This window comes from Tubulanus polymorphus, chromosome 12 (genome assembly GCF_964204645.1).
Source record: "Tubulanus polymorphus chromosome 12, tnTubPoly1.2, whole genome shotgun sequence".
In the NCBI taxonomy this organism is placed as follows: domain Eukaryota; kingdom Metazoa; phylum Nemertea; class Palaeonemertea; order Tubulaniformes; family Tubulanidae; genus Tubulanus; species Tubulanus polymorphus.
In genome coordinates, this window is record NC_134036.1 from 513,410 (window position 1) to 532,597 (window position 19,188).

General features: G+C 39.8%; 3 protein-coding genes across 4 annotated transcripts in view; 2 read left to right on the top strand and 1 right to left on the bottom strand.

Moving 5' to 3' along the window:
* The window catches only part of LOC141913869 (talin-1-like), a 38,488-nt gene extending 24,589 nt beyond the window's left edge, over positions 1–13,899 (top strand). The window contains 15 exon segments of the mRNA XM_074805035.1: positions 130–296; positions 559–742; positions 960–1,004; positions 1,919–2,044; positions 2,728–2,775; positions 3,941–4,057; positions 4,134–4,319; positions 4,406–4,510; positions 4,584–4,689; positions 7,210–7,296; positions 8,011–8,106; positions 10,399–10,523; positions 10,805–10,999; positions 11,321–11,503; positions 11,855–13,899. Of these exon segments, the coding sequence (XP_074661136.1) occupies positions 130–296; positions 559–742; positions 960–1,004; positions 1,919–2,044; positions 2,728–2,775; positions 3,941–4,057; positions 4,134–4,319; positions 4,406–4,510; positions 4,584–4,689; positions 7,210–7,296; positions 8,011–8,106; positions 10,399–10,523; positions 10,805–10,999; positions 11,321–11,503; positions 11,855–12,115 (2,031 nt within the window). The 3' untranslated portion in view covers positions 12,116–13,899.
* Positions 13,900–14,086: 187 nt separating this feature from the next.
* Positions 14,087–15,929, bottom strand: LOC141914063 (isochorismatase domain-containing protein 2-like). 2 transcript variants are annotated; one of them, XM_074805329.1, is made up of 4 exons: positions 15,350–15,922; positions 15,006–15,116; positions 14,773–14,905; positions 14,089–14,348 (listed from the first exon to the last, which is right to left on the bottom strand). In XM_074805329.1, exons 1-4 carry the CDS (start codon positions 15,531–15,533, stop codon positions 14,183–14,185), a joined length of 594 nt encoding a protein of 197 aa, XP_074661430.1. In that variant the 5' UTR covers positions 15,534–15,922; the 3' UTR covers positions 14,089–14,182. The 2 variants fall into 2 exon arrangements, with proteins under 2 accessions (XP_074661431.1, XP_074661430.1); XM_074805330.1 differs by lacking the exon at positions 15,006–15,116 and having other exon boundaries at positions 14,087–14,348; positions 15,350–15,929.
* Positions 15,618–19,078, top strand: LOC141914062 (LHFPL tetraspan subfamily member 2a protein-like). Its single transcript, XM_074805328.1, has 4 exons — positions 15,618–15,668; positions 17,866–18,357; positions 18,545–18,658; positions 18,875–19,078. Exons 2-4 carry the CDS (start codon positions 17,913–17,915, stop codon positions 19,015–19,017), a joined length of 702 nt encoding a protein of 233 aa, XP_074661429.1. The 5' UTR covers positions 15,618–15,668; positions 17,866–17,912; the 3' UTR covers positions 19,018–19,078.
* Positions 19,079–19,188: the final 110 nt, after the last annotated feature.

Here is a 19,188-nt window from a genome sequence, read left to right on the forward strand (position 1 = left end):
AATATCATCTATTTCTCTTATCTGTTTGGTTGTATCGCTTACAAACTGACCACACCTGGGAAATGGTCCCGGGCGCTTAGACTTAGAAATCATAGTCTTGTTTTAACTGTGTGTTTCTGTTTGTTACAGGTGTCGTACGTATTAGCGGCGTTACAGGCCGGATCGCGCGGAACCCAGGCGTGTATCAACGCCGCGAGCACTGTCAGCGGTATCATCGGTGATCTGGATACCACGATCATGTTCGCTACAGCGGGAACTCTTCATTCTGAGAGTAACGAATCATTCGCTGATCACAGGTAATACATACATTCTCATCTCACCCTTGCAGAACATCAACGTCATAATGGGATTTGTCAAATTAGGCATCATTCACCACATTGATTAGATGATGTCATAGGGAGGTATTTGGAAGTAGCCATTTTATCTGAAAGATTTATTCACCAAAGAGGATAAATGTTGAAGAAGCTATCTTTCATGGAAGCATGGCTTTGTTGATGTCATAGTGTGTATATGCCATTATAGGTAGCCATTATCACTGGGTGTTGATTATGTTTATAGGGAGAGTATACTGAAGACAGCTAAAGCTCTCGTTGAAGATACTAAAACTCTCGTAGCGGGAGCAGCGTCGAATCAAGAGGAACTAGCGACCGCCGCTCAGAGCGCCGTCCGTACGATCACCAGTTTATCGGATGTGGTAAAGCGCGGCGCCGCGTCGCTCGGTTCGGATCAACCCGACGCTCAGGTCAGTATTTACTACGCGTGCTGTAAATACCGTCCGCTTCACATCACTTCTACTCTCCGTCGTATCTCGGCAACACACTTAAAGTGGTGAAGCTGTTTAATCTATCACAGTCTAATCGATCGCTTCGTTCCCCGGTCGCGCGCTATCGCCGTTAAATACTATCATAAAGATGTTGTCGTGGTAACCGTCGATATTTTGCATGCATTGTTGTATTTAGATGATTATTGATTACCATCGTATGTCTATGGAAATTGAGGGACAGGTAGGACGTCTACGTCTGAGCGCTATTAACAATCGTATCCCGTAACAACGGTTGCTATATAACGAATAGTAGTTGGAGCATGACGACGGTTTTTCGTCTCGTTAGCGATTGAATGATAACAATAGTTCTGGATAGTTCTGAAATAGTTACGAGTAGTTTCTCTAATGTAGTTCGACTAATAGCCTGCCGTTCTAACTTTTGATTGGTTCTCAGAAGAACCAATCGAATCTATTCTCTCTGAATCTTGCTCTTGTTTATCGTAGTTTTGATTTAGTTGTTTGTATTTATTTAAAGTTAATAGTTAGTGAAAGTTCTCGTCACCCACAAGTAAGCTTTATACCCAACCGAACACACTTTTACATGGTTCCCGCGGAACAGGGAAATTGGGAAAAACTTGGGAATTTTTTAAATAATGATTCCCAGTTTGGAAATATTTGAGAATTTGAAAGATTTCTTCAAATCAGGGAAATATTTGGGAAATTCATTTATATTTTACGTTTCATTTGGTTGAGGAATCTTTCATCAGCAATTTCCCTCGAGAATCACCTTTATCGAACAGTCACCACTAAAATGTTGACTAGCACGATGATACCTGTCCATTTCCATTTTGAAAAATTGAAAAATCACCCATGAAAAACTTGGGAATTTTTAATTCATGTAACCATGGGAACCATGCTTTTAGCACACCTCGCACTACTGCACTTGTTTTTGTACGCTCCTTTAGTTCAAAAGATGTCCGAAAGGTGGCGGTCTTACCCAAGAGATCACCAGTAGTTAAATCACAATTCCATTCGCAAATTTAAGTTAAAATATGGGTAGGGTGCATGTTGGGTAAACGGTTTGATCGTTAAATTCGAATTGTAAATCGACCGCTATGGTATCATTACTAAAACTACGCCTGGTGTTGTATTTAGGTACTACTGATAAACGCGGTGAAGGATGTGGCGTCTGCTCTCGGAGATTTGATACAAGCGACGAAGAACGCGTCAGGGAAACACGTACAGGATCCGGCGATGTCGAACCTGAAAGATTCTGCTAAGGTCAGTATTAGACGTCTCTACGAATACAACTCAAACTCCGCTCGTTTTTATTTCCATCTTTGCTTCCTTTTCATTCTTTCTATCGAGATTTCCCCCGAGTCTTTAGTGTCAGAATGATAATTAGACTGGTTTCTAGTAGGTATAATTGGACTGGTTCCGTAACCAGCTCCTGGGTTCTCCAATGGATTGGACTGGTGGTTCTGTAACAGACTGGTTCAGTTACAGATTGGACTGTGTCAGTTACAGATTGGACTGGCTCAGTTACAGATTGGACTGGTTCAGTACAGATTGGACTGGGTCAGTTACAGATTGCACTGTGTCAGTTATAGATTGGACTGGCTCAGTTACAGATTGGACTGGCTCAGTTACAGATTGGACTGGTTCAGTACAGATTGGACTGTGTCAGTTACAGATTGCACTGTGTCAGTTACAGATTGGACTGGCTCAGTTACAGATTGGACTGGCTCAGTTACAGATTGGACTGGTTCAGTACAGATTGGACTGTGTCAGTTACAGATTGCACTGTGTCAGTTACAGATTGGACTGGTTCAGTTACAGATTGGACTGTTTCAGTTACAGATTGGACTGGTTCTCTGTAACGGACTGGTTCCCTGTAACGGACTGGTTCTCTGTGACGGACTGGTTGCCTGTAACAGACGGGTGTTGCATGTTTATCGTTGTAGTGGGATCAGACGTTTTCTTCGCGTCAACTGTTGATCGACCGGGAGCAAGTGAGTGAAGGCTGTATTCTGAACACAGCTTCTTAATCTGACACCGTGTCACCAGGGGGCGTCCCTCAGGGTTAACTCAGTGTTTGAGAGTAAGAGGTTTCAATGGCGGCCACAAGGGGGTGCCACCCTCGGTGTTTAGATATCTTGGAAGACATACGTCCTAAAAGACGCAAATTTTGATGCAATGAGTGTCAATTTAGTACGTTCTGTCGTCTGACGCTACCTCACCAGAAAGGCCATGGGGGTCCGGATCCCTGAGAGTACTGAGTGACAAGTGGGTTCGAGTCCTGCTGGCTGCTTACAGTGTGCGGGTAACACTTCACAGGCCGCGGTCCCGTCGTGAGATTAAATGAATAATCCAGGAGGTTTCTAAGATCCAAGCAATATGAAGCCAAAAACAAACAAATCACCTGCTAAATCCACCCCTAAGGGTTCTTCGTGCGCAGGGTATATCTTTTATCAATTCAACATGTTTATAAATATTTCTTCTATTTAGAATTGACTGTATGATCTGAATATTAAAAGGGGTGTAAGTAAAACAGGCAGCATGTGGGTAAAACTGAAAGCATTATTTATTACATCCCTTCAATCCCGCACCTTTCAGAGAGTTATTTCATCTCCAAAGCGATGATTTAAACCGCGCTGCAACAATCCTCCCGGAATTCCGTTTCAGTTACTGATTGACATGTTTTTGGAATGTAAATGTTGCCTGTGTCTGTTCTAGGGGCTTACGACGGCGGGAGAGTGTCAGGCGGGGTACGGGGGGAGCGAGGTTTGTCAGGTGACACGGTTGAACAACGTAACTCATGCGAACCGGGATTGATCTAAAAAATTTAAAAAAATGAATTTTTAAAACGCGGCTTACAGCAGCTTTTTGAGACTTTAACAGACAATATTTAGATTTCGCTTTGAAACGTACGGATAATGAAACAATGCTTGCGTATCTTAACTTTGTCGTGTTCAGAATGCAACTAACACTCGTAGATTTTAGAATCAACTTATTTTCATTTAGTTACGGTAGTTTAGAGTAATAATCATTTGCGCAATTCTAGCTACATTATTTAGTTTGTGAATCTCTTTTTGACCAATGAAGAAAATTCATTAGCGTAAAACTTTATTATTACATCTTTGCGTGATAAATATTAGATTGTTTTTCATCGCCTAGGTGATGGTAACCAACGTAACATCATTATTGAAAACGGTAAAAACTGTCGAAGACGAAGCGGCCCGCGGAACCCGTGCATTAGAGTCGACTATCGAAGCCATCTCGCAGGAGATTAAGGTATATCGAGATTCGCTATCATTAATCTGATATTTAATATCGTGATATTGAGATATAAATGCTTGTTGTTTTTTAGAGTTTCCAGTCGTCCGATCAAACCGACCAAAAAGCTTCGGCAGAAGATTTGATACGATACACAAAACCGATCACTAGCGCCACCGCGCAGGCAGTCGCGGCGGCGAACTCATGTCGGCAGGCGGATATCATGGTCGCCGCTAACAACGGTCGTAAAGCTATCTGCGATTTGCTTAACGTATCAAAGGTAAGAAAATGGCAATCGCCTGAAATCACCAGTATGAATCTAGTGACCTCGATTTCTGACTAATAGTTATTGTTTTCCACCACCAGGCGGCAGCGCAAACCGCCGAATCTAAAGAAACACGACACAGAACAATACAAGCTGGACTTGAATGTGCGTTCATATACAAAGAGCTGATGGAACAGTTGAACTTGGTAAGAATATCTCCAATAGTTACTCGGAGACCAATCGTTTCAAACTGCTCACATTGTTGTCATCTCGTTTCAGACGGTATCCAAACCGAATCCCGACAACAGAGCGAAACTATCGATAATCTCGAAACGGGTCGCGACGTCGGTCCAGGAAATCATTCAAACATCGGAAGCATTGAAAGGTAATGTAGAACGGAGTATAATGAATGAGCGTGAAGGCCAGAAAGAGCGTGCCCGAAACAAACAAATTCACAATTTAAGACAAAGACTTTCGTTTCATTCGATCATCGCTGATCATCGATGAAACAGCGCCCTCGTGTGGCCGGTGTTGATGATATAATTATTTTTACGATGTTTTTATTAAGCGTACTAGCAGGCGGGGCACGGGCCCGGGTAAACACTACTGTTGTTTTATTCCACGGAACACACCGTGACACCGATACAGTCCGCAATGCACATCCCTACAAGTTTTAGTGAAATCCTTATTTTAGTGTTATTCTACTATGGTACCGTGATTGCTTTTTGTGTTCTGCGTCCGATCCCTTCGTTTTTACATCCATCATGAATTTTACACATTCAAAATAATGCAAACATCACACGGGGAGTTTTTTTGCCCCTAAACGCATGTTATGAACAGTTATGAAATGGGGTTCGCTGCATGTTGCAAGTTTACAATGAATCTTTTTGTATCGCGTTTGAGGTATTTCTGAACTGACCTGGTAGGTAACGCTTAGTTGTTAAACGACTTCTTGTAAACTGACAACGTTGAGTAAACATTGTAACTAGTATTCAGTAACTAGTATTCAGTTCCCTATTGTTGTGGCTAGTATTATGAAATGAAGTTAGATATTGCGTAATCAGTAAATGCTGTGTCTTTGTGCATGTATTCATTTCAATTTCAGCTTCATTGTTAACAACAATACAGCAGACTTCGCGCTAACCCGGTAACTTACAGTTCCGATGAATTTTTCCCGGTCAAAACAGCAATAATACATGGGCTGGGTTTCATAGACTGAGTATCGAAGTTATCCTTAGGGGTAAATCCTCAATGGGCCCGGTTTCATAGACTGAGTATCAAAGTTATCCCTAGGGGTAAATCCTCAATGGGCCCGGTTTCGTAGACTGAGTATCAAAGTTATCCCTAGGGGTAAATCCTCAATCTGGGTGACAACCAACATAGCAACAATGAGAAACCATGGATATAACTTGACGAATTTCAAAATATTCCCGGGGACTCTTTTTCTTCCACATCTATGAAACCCAGTCCTGGTCATTCAGAGCAACGATTGGTAAACGTGATTATCCGAGGCCAAGCGCGCAGTCTACTGTATTATTTGCTCGTGTGGTGGATTTAACCGCTTGTGCGTTTATACGCGATAGTCTGTGTGATGTTCTCTCGTTTTATTATCATTAACTTTAGCCGCGCTGCACGAACGTTGGAATATTTGTATGTATACGAAATAAATGGGTAAAATAAAATGGTGGAACCTCGCGTGTCGAACCGATGAGCGTGCGGCCAAACATCTCCCGATCACCTTGAGAAATATTAGTTTAGTTGGTTACGGTGATACCAGTGGATGACTGACATAGTGACACTTAGGGGTGATTGATTTATTACGTACACATTAGGGGAGGGGTCAGTGCAGTTGCGTACTGTAATGCTTCATGTATATGAAAAAATGGCCGATTTTGTGTGCAGGGACGGGGTGAAATATTCCAATTCTATGCGTACGTAATAAACGAATGATCCCTTAAAACTGTATTGTTATCACTGAATTTATCCAGCGGTTAATATCGACCAACTTTTCAGCAACTGACGCCTGAATTTCCTATTTTCATCGAGATTCCACCTTATATTTGTCAGTGTTAGTTATCTATCAGTGTTTATACATCTCTCTCGGCTTTTTGTCTGGGAAATAAATGTGATTCTACTTTTATCATGATCAGGGGGATACATATATAGATCGGTCAGGGGTTAGGGAACGATGGTGCATGCTTCAGATTGTTATCCAATCAGAGATGATCTCTGCTGTAACACTACACCTAAATACTCGTCACACATTTACCAACAATCATCTTTCATATCACAATCTAAATATTCTGTAAAGCACATACCACTCATTCAACAATACATGTCGTTAACATTTGAAAATTATTCGCTGCTATGAAATCCATACTATTCTAATTGGTGATTGGCTTATGGATGTAGGCCTTCTACGTAAAGTGGTAGTTATTGGTGATTTATGGAAGAGAAAAAGGTTTTTTGGTTGCGGAATGTCTTAAACTTATTTTCCATGAAAAAATTTCAAAAAGCGTTATTGAGGGAAATACTTATATGTTAGTTTTGGCAGTTTACAATCATTGCGATCGCATAATGTTATCGGACGCTATTTTGATATGGTCTCAAAGGATGAGACTGCCTTAGTTCACCTTGTGTTTAACTGAACACCTCCGTGACAAGGGTACCACCCCTCAAGGCCGTGTCTCCTGAATCTGTGAGATAAAAACTTGTGAGCTCTATTTCGATCAAATTGATTGTGTTCAGTTGAAGCTAAGTATTTTCCATCAGATCGCGCTCAAACGTTCGAAAATTCCTTCAAACCTATACTCTATACAATACTGTATTCCTTCTCATGAATATTGATAAGCATTATGAATATTATAATGAGCTAATGAATATTAATGATTTGTATTTTCTTCAGACAACGAGGCACCGGAGTCTAGTCTCCACGGCAAGCAGCAGGCGTCACCACTTGGTTACTCCGGTTTTCAGGCTAACCTCCTACGATGTATGTGTTATTGTAGTCATGTAGTATTATTGTTGGGCATCACATTGTTGTGACTGTAGTGAAGCTTGTTGCTATGGTTACTGCATTGTTTCGGCGATTGTTGATAAACGTAGATTTAGGGCATGATTATATTTAACGTGGGACACTTTTCAAACGGAATGAGAATTGTGTTGTAGATTAGGAGAAAATATTTTAGATGAATTATTTGAAACCGATGATATTGGAATTATAGACAAGTTCGATGCTGGCTTCATGTGTTTGATATGCGCAGGCTTTCTGTATTTGATGAATATTGGCTTTTCGTAATAATGATGAATTCGTGTGTATTAAACAGCATGCGTTGATTGATTAAGCCGTGTCTGCGGAAAAAAAATGTTTCGAAATATTATTTAAGAGATTTACGAAGATGTAAATGAAAATTATGAAGTACAATTAAGAAGATAGTTATAAGATATTGAAAATGTTCCAGAATTCATAGATTTATGTAGGGTTGTAAAATACCAAGTTACAGTAGACTGCACTTGCCTCAGATTTCACAGGACCAGTAAATCGACTGATTGATTGAATTGTGAGGCTGTCGCGGTGACAATGTTACATGGTGAGGCACGCGATAATCCAAAGCAATCAACTCCTGTTTGGCAAGCGCAGTCTTAACTGTTAAATGCAGAATTTATTGTCCATGAAATATGTACTGATGATAACGTTACTTTTTAGATTCCGAATGGATGTTCAACCGTTACGCGTCTCCGGGACAGAAAGCGCGGGCTCCACGCCCGTTTCGTGATCAACTCAATCATCAACCTTTATCCTGCAAGTGCAACAATCACCATTTTATTTCTTTCGGTTGCTAAGCAATGGGCGAACAATGGATCTCGATGCAGTTGAGGGGGGTACATGGCAAATGAGCATGGGAAGGGTTTCTTTGGGTTATCAACAATTATTTTGGAGCCAATTTCACAAAAATTTCTCTCATGCATTTGGTTACTTGTTTACTCGGATTTTAGATAACTTTAGAAAACGGTGTTAAGCAGGGATACATTGTTAGTCCATTGTGGATGAATAATTTGTTTTGGCCTTTGCTCTTTAGTTTTGCCTCTCATCGTCCCATGTTTCAATTTTGGTGGTTAATGATTTGACAGCATGTATTTTTAACTGCAATGATGGTTCCAGGGGTTCACCTTTCAGCAGCGCTAGCAGCAATCAAACAATTAATCCAAGATTGATTTTAATTCAGAATTATTTATTACGTTATCTTTGAAATCTGTTGAACGGACCCCTGTCTTTACATGTGACACCTGAATTATACATCTGCAACAATCAATTCCTTTTCACGATAAATTTTGCGACGTTTAATTCAGGCTATGCTCAATAGAGGGCATAACCTAACTAATCATGGTTATGCATTGATTGATAGCACCCCCAATCCTTGGTGGTTATAGACGGTATATTTGTGGCACTATGTTCCACCACATGTTTGGTGTAACTGGTACACTATGTTTTTTTGGTACCGACTACAGTTTATTGTAATATCTGCATGAAAAATTATTGAAAATGATTTCGAATTCTGACTAACAGCCACCATCTTTCTTTGTTCATAAATATATACATATATTCATACGCATATTTATTTTTGTTGGTTTCTAAGCAACGGGTCGTCTTGGTCCGCTGTTTACGAAATCAACAATGAAATCAGTTATTCATTTATTGATTGATTTTGATAGTTCTCTAGTTTGTAATCGTCGTAGTAATAATTAATTTTCGTAGATATTTCTTTAACTTGTGGTTTTAGTTTTCAGTGTAAAATGGATTATATATTCGCTAACGCCCTCTATATTCTATTCAAGACATTATCCGGTGTTGAGGCCACCATATATATTTATGTATATATATGTATATATTCATCAAAAATCCTTCACCCTTTATACCTTATCTTTTGACCTTACCTTTTCTAACCCACACTTAACAGCTGTTCTCTACTCCTATACAATTGTTGTCTTCGCTTTCTAATTTCCCGCTAACACTCTAACCGATGGTGTCTGACGACGATTGCGTAGGTGTAGAGCAGGTCACAACGCCCCCTGTTGGGGTGGTCTGTAACTAACAATATAACTTTCTCTAACTTTGCAGCATCAGGAAATAAAGGATTCACATTTCGTTCACAAATTCTCCACACTTGCGCGCGCGTTTCTAGTTCTAGAATTGAATTCATCATTCATTTTCTTTCACCAACACATGGTTGAACACCATTTCGTGTCACGAAAAATATACTAAAGAAAAAAGATAATTGAAGGCAACCTTCAGTTTCAAATACAACAATGGAAGCGGTTAAAAGCTGTTAGAAATGTCTATCTTTCTATGTCTGTCTCTGTCCTGTCCTTTAGGTCTATATCGTGGTGTATAGAAACTACTACTATTTTTACAGTTATAGAAATTTCATCTCTACTTGTTCTCCATCCCTAGATCTATTATTGTAGTCTGTAGGAACTACCTTCGTTTCGATAGAAATCTCTTAGTGGCCTCAGGTCGACCCTCAGGTCGACCCTTAGGTCTCGAACTGTTATTTAATCATCCAGTGTCTGTGCTAGTACTGTCTCAAATTCAGTTATTGTTCCTGCAGAATTGGACATCCATTTTGTCCATTTACCGATTGCCACATAATTCGTTCATGTATCCCGTATAGAAATCTACGGTTCTTCGTTTGTCCACCAGGTGGCATTTCTATCCGATGAATCCCGCCCGATAGATGGCGCTGTCTGAATCCTGATTCCAGCATGTTGCACGATATACTCATCACTCAATTATCCGTTGTTGTCATAGTGATACACCCATGTTGTAACTGTACGGTATATCAGACACACTTCCCGTTTAGCTTCTAGCGGCAGCGTATGTTTTGCACATTTACACCACCAGGTGGCGTTTTGATTAAGTAATTTTTTTTCCGTGTACCTCGTATTTCATTGAGGTTTATGTCCAGTTTTATATCTCGTAACTTTTCCACATTTTCTGAAATAAAACATTTTCGATATATCGTACATTCTCTTTAGATATATCTCGTAACGGACGGTGAATTAATTTCGATATTTATTCTCGATATTTTTTTAGATAATGATTGGGCCGATCCGGAGGACCCGACGGTGATCGCCGAAAATGAACTGTTGGGAGCGGCGAATTCGATCGAGGCCGCGGCTAAAAAACTATCGTTACTGAAACCACGCCCTAAAGCTAAGGTAAGCTACACCGGCGCCATCTACTGGGTAATTCTATCTAACACTGGATATCCTCCGTTAGCTGGATGGAAACTTATGATACACTGCGAGAGAAGGTGTCGGTTACTTTGAGATATGTTTGATATAATTGGTGGTTGATATTTGAGGTTCCACCATTTATCAAACATACCGCATTGTATCCAGACTAGATTCAACAAACCGAGGAAGAAAGAAGAGTAAGAGAGAGAAGGGAAGAGGGAGAAGGAGAAGGAGATTAGAAAACTTTATTTTATATTTTATAGGAAGCTGATGAATCGCTTAATTTCGAAGATCAAATTTTAGAAGCCGCAAAGTCGATCGCGGCAGCGACTTCGGCTCTCGTTAAATCGGCGTCTATCGCACAGAAAGAACTGGTTGCCTCCGGTAAAGTGAAACCGACCTATCATAGAGAACATATGGACGACGACGGACAATGGTCTCAAGGTCTCATATCTGCTGTAAGTGTTAGTGTTTGAAACTGCGATATATCATGTTCATGTCTTAGATATATCAACCTGTGATATATCGATATCGATCTACGAGAGATGATGAAATATTGTTAGTTTCTCTGAGATATGTTTGATATAATTGGTGGTTGTTTTGATTTCTATCATATATCAAACATAGCGCAGAGCGGCTGACTGTCGTCACAGCAACCAGTCACAATAAGCGGATGGACAAACGAACGGCCGATAACCTACAACCTGTGTAGACATTCAAATTAGAAAACCTCTCATATCACTGTTACTTTAAACAATCGGATCTGTTTGTATTTGCAGGCTCGTATTGTTGCCGCGGCGACGCATAGTTTATGCGAAGCGGCTAACGCGATGATTCAAGGTCACGCTAGCGAAGAAAAGATGATCTCGTCCGCTAAACAGGTCGCTAGTTCGACGGCTCAGTTATTGGTCGCTTGTAAAGTGAAGGCCGATTCGAATTCTGTTGCTATGAGACGATTACAGGTATGTAACAATGATTACAGTGGAATCTTCCTTACTCGGTATCGTTGAATTCAGGGTTTACCGGCCTCAAGTGTGTGAACTTAAATTAGATTTATTTTGAAAATTCTTTTATAGTAAATATCACCTAAGTTGGACATTGCCAATGTGGACTTATTTTCTGATTTCTTTTATTTCTGATCGATTACTCAATTTTACTCTTCAGCAATAACTCAAAGATTAATGTTGCTAGTCCCAGTTTGCCTGAGGTTTACTGCTGTACCATTGCTACCAAATGAGGAAGAATTTTTAAGGCAGAAATTTACTAAGACAATGACTGAATAAAACTAATGATATTGTATTGTGTGTATTCAGGCTGCTGGTAATGCTGTAATGAGAGCGACTGACGCTCTGGTCAGAGCCGCGCAGGATGCTAAAGACCGATCAGATGATACAAACGTGTTGATGATAAACAAACGCATGGTCGGCGGTATGGCGCAGATTATTATGGCGCAAGAGGAGATTCTTCGCAAGGAGAAAGAACTGGAAATGGCGCGGAAAAAACTGAAAACAATTCGCACGGCGCAATATCGTCCGGAGGATGAGGAAAACAATGCTGGAGGCAGCAATTTCTAGAATCAACCAAACAACCTCTAGAATCAGCTCAGCAACTTCTTGAATCAACTGAGCCACTTCTAGAATCAGCTGAGCCACTTCTAGAATCAGCTGAGTAACTTCTAGAATCAACTGAGCAACTCCTAGAATCAGCTCAGCAACTTCTTGAATCAACTGAGCCACTTGTAGCATCATCTGGGTAACTTCTAGAATCAACCAAACAACTTCTAGAATCAACTGAGCATATTCTAGAATCAGCTCAGCAACTTGTAGAATTTACAAAGAAACCTCTTGAATTCACGATGAATCTTCCAGAATTGACGAAGCTACTTCTAGAATCAACTGAGCCACTTCTAGAGTTAACCCTCCTCTCCTTGTCCAGCTATGTCCAACCTTTACTCGCGGAGAAGGTCCTAATCCCCTTCTATGTCCAGCTCTCTTTACTGTAACTTACAGAACTCCACTAATTTCGTGTAAAAAGTGTACATAAGATAGTCGACTATATATCGGTGCTGTAGGCTGCTTTAAATCAATACAACATTATCGCGTGTGTGAATGAAACATTGAATATGCAAATCAGATATTACATATGTTCTTACATAACGACTTAAGATGCAGAATTCTATTTCTGATATTAATATTGATATTAATATTATATAGATATATATCTATTCTAATGTAATCATGAGAGTTTCAGTAAGAGAATAACATATGTATTTTGTAGTGTAATTTATGCAATTAGTTCTTTGTACATTAAGCGTTAGTATGACCTGTGGTGCCACCTATATCTGCCGATATGAACAACGATTTATGAAAAAAATTCTCAGGAATTCTCAAAATCTCTAAATTCGATTTAAAATCTCGAAAATATACTGCCGAAATAATAAATATTTCCATGACAGTTCGGAAAAAAATGAGCGCAATATTATTTCGCTTTCTGATGACACGAGGATCAAAGCAACTTTTGCGGATATGATATCCCAGCTCCTCCCCTGCGCCCCCTATATTTAAACTTATACATATCCTAAAACTACTTAGCATGTTTAAACTATATCATTGAAATATATGAATATATATATACACATATATATCAATAATACGTTTTAGTCTTATCATTATTAATTGACTGAACGAGATGTTTCAATAGTTTCTATGGCGATAACTCTTATCAGCATTTTTGAAGCCGATATCCGAATCATGTATCGTAACACAGCGGTATCAGTTGTTGCCTTGGTAACTAGACGTTCATCCTTCTTGATATTTTGGTGCTATTGTTGTGAGATATTTTTCATGTTTTATGTAAATTGTTTATTTTTTTCTCCATTATTTCTGCTTCATTATGCGCCTTCGAAACATATATTCAAATTAGAGTTGCTTTCGCTTATATTCTTTTGGCTTCGTTCCAAATCGTCTAAACACAGTGGCACCATCTGGTGGCTGATTCTAGTATGAACATATCATCAATGTTTTTATCGTTTCATTTCATATGAATCTAAATTTCTGTTTTCCATAACACTTCGGATAGCTATATCACATTAATAGGACTATATGTGAATTGTTATATACACCGGCACCATCTATTGTACGTATTTTGTACTAACAACATATAAGGATGATATATCACGGGCTTTCGCAAGATTATAATAAAATATGCAAATTATTGTTAATATTAAATAATCATTTGATCGATTACTAACAAAAAGCCTTCGAAAAGCAGTATTGTCTAATATATCGTATAATATATTATTATAATATATGTATCTTACAGAAATTGAATATTATTAGAATTGAATAAATATCATGCTATTACGAGATATGTTCATGTTGATTTATGTTAATTATGTTCTCGTGATTAGCATTCTTTCGATTCCCATGATTGTCAATCCGTCCTCAACTTTTCAAACATGCTAACATCGCATTGTGAATGAATTTGCAGGAGTCCATTTGTAAGAAGCACGACACGAATAAGGAAGATGTTTTTATCTATAAGGAATATATTTATTCTAATAACAATCCAAGCAAAATCAACTATTCAATTATTACAAATGATCTCATTCAGTTTCAGTCACGCGTGTATGGCGCAATAGTTCATTGAGCAGGATTCAGCAAACCGCTGTCCGGAGCCGAGTCCCAGATTATCTTCTGTATGTCCCTGAATTTAGGATGTTTAGCATTGCGACACAATCCCAGTATCATACTCTCGCTCGTCGTTAGGAAGGCTCCGGCATCTTTCATTCTGTCGAACGCATATTTCCTGCAAATATAAAAATGTAGTTTAAGGCTAAACAAAAATGATACCTTGTTTCTTCGCAGCGGCCGGGTCATTTTCGTAAAATATGATAAAATTTGTAAACAGTTCATTTCTATAGCGGCCGGGTCTGTTATGGTAAAATTGATCACGATTTAAAAAAAGGTAGGTTAGAGTAGATAGACGGCCGGGTCAATATTTAAGCTCAGCAGAGCGGAGAAACAAGGTATCAATTATTTTAGCCTAATCTAGGTCATGCACGATTGACTTTAGCCTCGATAATGGAATCAATAACTACTTGTACATTGTCCCCAATAAACAATTAGTGTCTCATGATAACGAACTATGGTTAACACGCTACAAGGAGCTACACTGAATAACATATCTGGGAAGGGGTGAGGCTTTAGGTCCAGGTCGTGCCAATACAAACCTGTCGACTAATGATCTTGAAGATGATGCATCTACCACTATATGAACTTGATAGTTATTTTCCAGTAAATCGAGAGCAGTTTGTTGAATGCAAGCTTGAGTTTCTATACCGCATAATATCACCTGATTGCGATCTGTATTGAAGAAAATGTTATAAAACAGTCAAAATCCTACAACATACGCTTTTCAGTTACTTTGCGCCTGCTGCAGACCTGCCCTATGCAGTGTTACAACCTTTGTGTCGTTCAAGGAACTCTTTGATTTCAGGTGTCATCATAGAGAATTGAGTTTTTGGTATGATCTTTTCACTTTCGATGCCTAATTCCGCCACAGTGACTCCTAAACCTACAATCAAGATTTAATGTTCATCATCGTCCACGGACTGAGCCGAGCCACTTCAATCCGAATAAGCATTACACCGCAGAGGTGTACAAAAACTGTTTAAAGAATATTAAAATTCAAATCACACAGCGGAGCTATACCCATTAAATTAGGGGATTATCCGTCATCGTCACCTTAAAGGGGATTCCATATATATATATATACCAGTTGGGCTAGGGGGACTGTAATGGTGTTACCTTTTGGGTACTGTTCTGTCACTATAACAGGGATGTCAAGGTGTCTCGCAGTTCTCAATACACGGTTCGACACTTCTACAATCTGCGCAAAATACTTCACCGTCGGTCGAAACTTTTCTTGCATATCACAAAGAAATAACAAGGATTTATCCAACACAACCTTCCCAATCCTGTTAGCAGCCATTTTGCCGTACCGTGCTGCCGCCCGTTAATGACGTTAAAGTCGTGAACTAATCACGCGTCGTGACGTCACTCTTCCCGCGCTCAGCGTATATCCATGTCATTCAAACGCATATGCTGATCCGCGGCAGCTGATGAGGTGAGCGCTTTTATAGTCTTTTTTAAAATCCTAATTCAGATTCCTATTTTTTGTAACCTTTAACTTGAATTCCAACGAACAAGTGGCCACGAAGTTGCCAAGATACAGCAACAATAGAATAGCTGACCGGTTTGTATAGAAGTTGCTGAGTCAACTCGGGGACTGACCACTGTAAATGTTACCTAGAAACGGCAACAATCGAGCAGAAATCGATCCCGGAAATTGATGCATGAATATTTTCAAAATTTGGAAAGGTCTGCCGCGCAATAGCGAGCCCGGATATCATGGCGTCCCACGTTTTGGAGAAAGACTATCATAATGTGAAGATTAGGAACTGACTCAGTAAAACGTTTCTTACATCAACAGATCAGGAAATGCGGCAACAAGCTGCAACGTTTTGTGCGAGTCAAATTTAACGAGGCGTTTAAAACGATACGTGCCGAACACCGTTTTATGGTACAGAATATACACGTATAGAATGAGAGGAAATTTCAACGCTGTAATTTACGAGAAACCTGGAAATAATTTGTATTATGGTGAAACCCGAGTAAATGCAGCAACTACTGAGGTGGAAATAGAGGGGAGAGAGAGAGGCAGAACCAACATCATCATCATCATCATCATCATCATCATCATCATCATCATCGTCGAAATTACAGTTCTCTGATTAGCTTTTACGACCGTAATCATTAGAAAATGGGAATTATCGTGTCACTTGAGGAATGGCGAAATCGCAGTAAATAAAGAACAACTATAGCGGAAATATTCAACCGAGGGAATTAGATCTTTGAACGGCTCGTAATGAGGAGGAGAATTTCACTTTTACTGCACTAACTGACCGCTGAATCATCAACAATACTCGACTGACCCATCATGTGGAAGTTGCTAAGATACACGCATACCAGTTTAGGAATGTTATTTGATGCTGTTTAGTGAAAATGGTGACTCGAAAGAATGTTTCATTTTTTCACACCAAATCAATTATAGTCCGTGTTTGGCTAAGTGATTCTTCAATCATTCAAGATGGTGGTGAGATCGAAGATGTTTGGACGCTGCAGAACGGAGTGAAGTGTATCATAAGATCTCGCATTCGATCAGATCCGTCACTTTCCACTACATCGAACTGTCCCGCGATTGAGATTATGAAGTCAGGAGCCATCATAATACAATACAACTGACGAGTCGTAAAAGCGATTAATTATATCTGGGGTGACTGTAATAGCGACTATGACTCATCCCCGAACAGACCGGGAGAGATTTTATTGCACGGATACCCGGCGTTACTATGAACATTTGACCATATGCAATATTTGCTTTGAACAAACTTACACATTTGGGCCGATAGTTGGTATCAATTGGGGCAATATGAAACTGAGAATGTCAGATAATGATCAGCTCTTCTGATAGGCTATTCATTTGACAACCGTTCGCCATGACTGGTCACCGCTCAGTAGGTCACCACATTGACCAAATAAACTCTTAGACCTACAACATGGTTTCGTGGTCTAGTGGTCAGCGCGCTGTCGTGGCACGCCAGGGTTCCCGGGTTCGAATCCAGCGCTCTCTGTGGCGTCTGGTAATTTTGGACAACATCCCTATCCTAACAGAACTCCGATCCGTCCGATCCGGGCCCGAAATATTCTTTTTCATAAAAAATACTGCAGTTTCGATGTAAATAGAAACATCTTTTAGAGAATCATCTTTAGATTGACAGGGAACGATATAGAATGCGTTTTAAGTGTCTGAACCACTCTGCTCGATAACAGTTTGTTTATGATCTAAAATACTCTTATAAACCTTGTATTACATAAACGAGATACCAGTCGGTAACCGACTCACTGGGGGAGAGAAAAAACGGCATCTCTCTCAACAGTTCGACTTCATAGAATTATAATTAGCTACCGGTATGTATAACACTATAGTGTTTACTGCGGCGTGGGAACTTCAGGAATGATGTTTCATTCTATTATCACATGATCACTACTCGTCTCTTGTATAATACTTATGTATCACAAGAAAATACTGTATTCATAGTAAACTGAGTGGAGATATCGGTGAAGATATTTGAGATCGAGAGAGTAAAGAAATTCCTACGCATGATGTAAATTCACGGGTTAACTCGGCGCTACACTCGGTGAACTCCATCACCCCGGGACTCAGAATAATAAATAGAACAAACTTGTTCCTCTATTTTTAGGATGACTTCAAATCCGTACACATCGAGTTGAGGATCTCTAACCGATCATGTGTTTCGTCGTGGTCACGTGTCGTTCGTTGCTATGGACGCTGCTGACCCTCGTATCGACGCTGGTCATTGTTGCGTCGGTGATCACGCCTCAATGGCTGATCGGTCAAGCGCGTCGCGAGAACGTTAGGTACGGAACCACCTCGCCGACGGAAACCGGAGACGATGACGGCGTTTTCAGACCGACCCTCGGGATCTACAACCGCTGCACCAGGCTGCACATGTTCAACGATTACAGTACGAAAAACTGCGCCCCCTATGTGACTAAATTCACAATGACAGACGATGAGTTCCCGCACGTTTGGAAGGCGGTTTTAATACTGTTTTGTTTGTCCGGTTTAATGTTAACATTCACAGTAATCACGGCAATCGTGAGTTTGTGTTTCCGTTCAATGTGCAAAAAAGACATCTTCACGTTAACCGGACTTCTACAAAGTTTATCAGGTAATGACTTCAGTGACATCCCCCCTGGGCAGAGTCCAGTGAAAAGTCCAATTCTTCAAATATCAAATTTAAGCCTAGAAATTTGAGCTTGATTCAATCAGTCAACTAATTCCTGTCAAGATATTCCGAAATTAAAAACAACCGATAATTTTGTAAAATATTCATGTAATATTTTCTCATTTTGAAGGTCTATTATTGATATTGGCTCTTGTGTTGTATCCAGCTGGTTGGGGTTCGATGAGGGTCCAGAGAGTATGCGGATTAGAATCTAGTCTTTACTACATGGGTAACTGTGATTTAGGTAAGACAATACAATTATCCAGATTTGGGGCCGTCAGTTGATGCTCGAAAGTTGGTAAAAAAGAGTCGGACAGTCACAGCTTTGAGTAATTCAGTCCGATTACCCCAGGGTCACAGGAACCACAAGTTAAATTTAACCAACTTTTGGCCAACTTGTCCTTGTTGTCATAGTTCAAAAGGTCGCTCATAGATGTCGCTTTTCGTTTTGTATTTCTAGGCTGGGCGTTCTACTCGTGTATAGGGGGCACTGTGTTGGTGATAATCTGCGCGATGTTGTCTATCCAGGCTTCAGCGGCCACTTCCAGCAGAAAGGTCGAAGAACAGATCATGCAAGGACGAAATCCGATTTGCGTTTTGTGAATTCAAAAATAAAAAACTTATAAAATCATAATAATATTTGAATTTATTGTATATGAATTAAATATGTACAAATTTAATTTGCAATTCTACGAATTCTAACAAATTGTAATCATTTAATGAATTACAATACCTTGATACAAATTCCGTCATGGGAATTTTTGTGTTTTATGT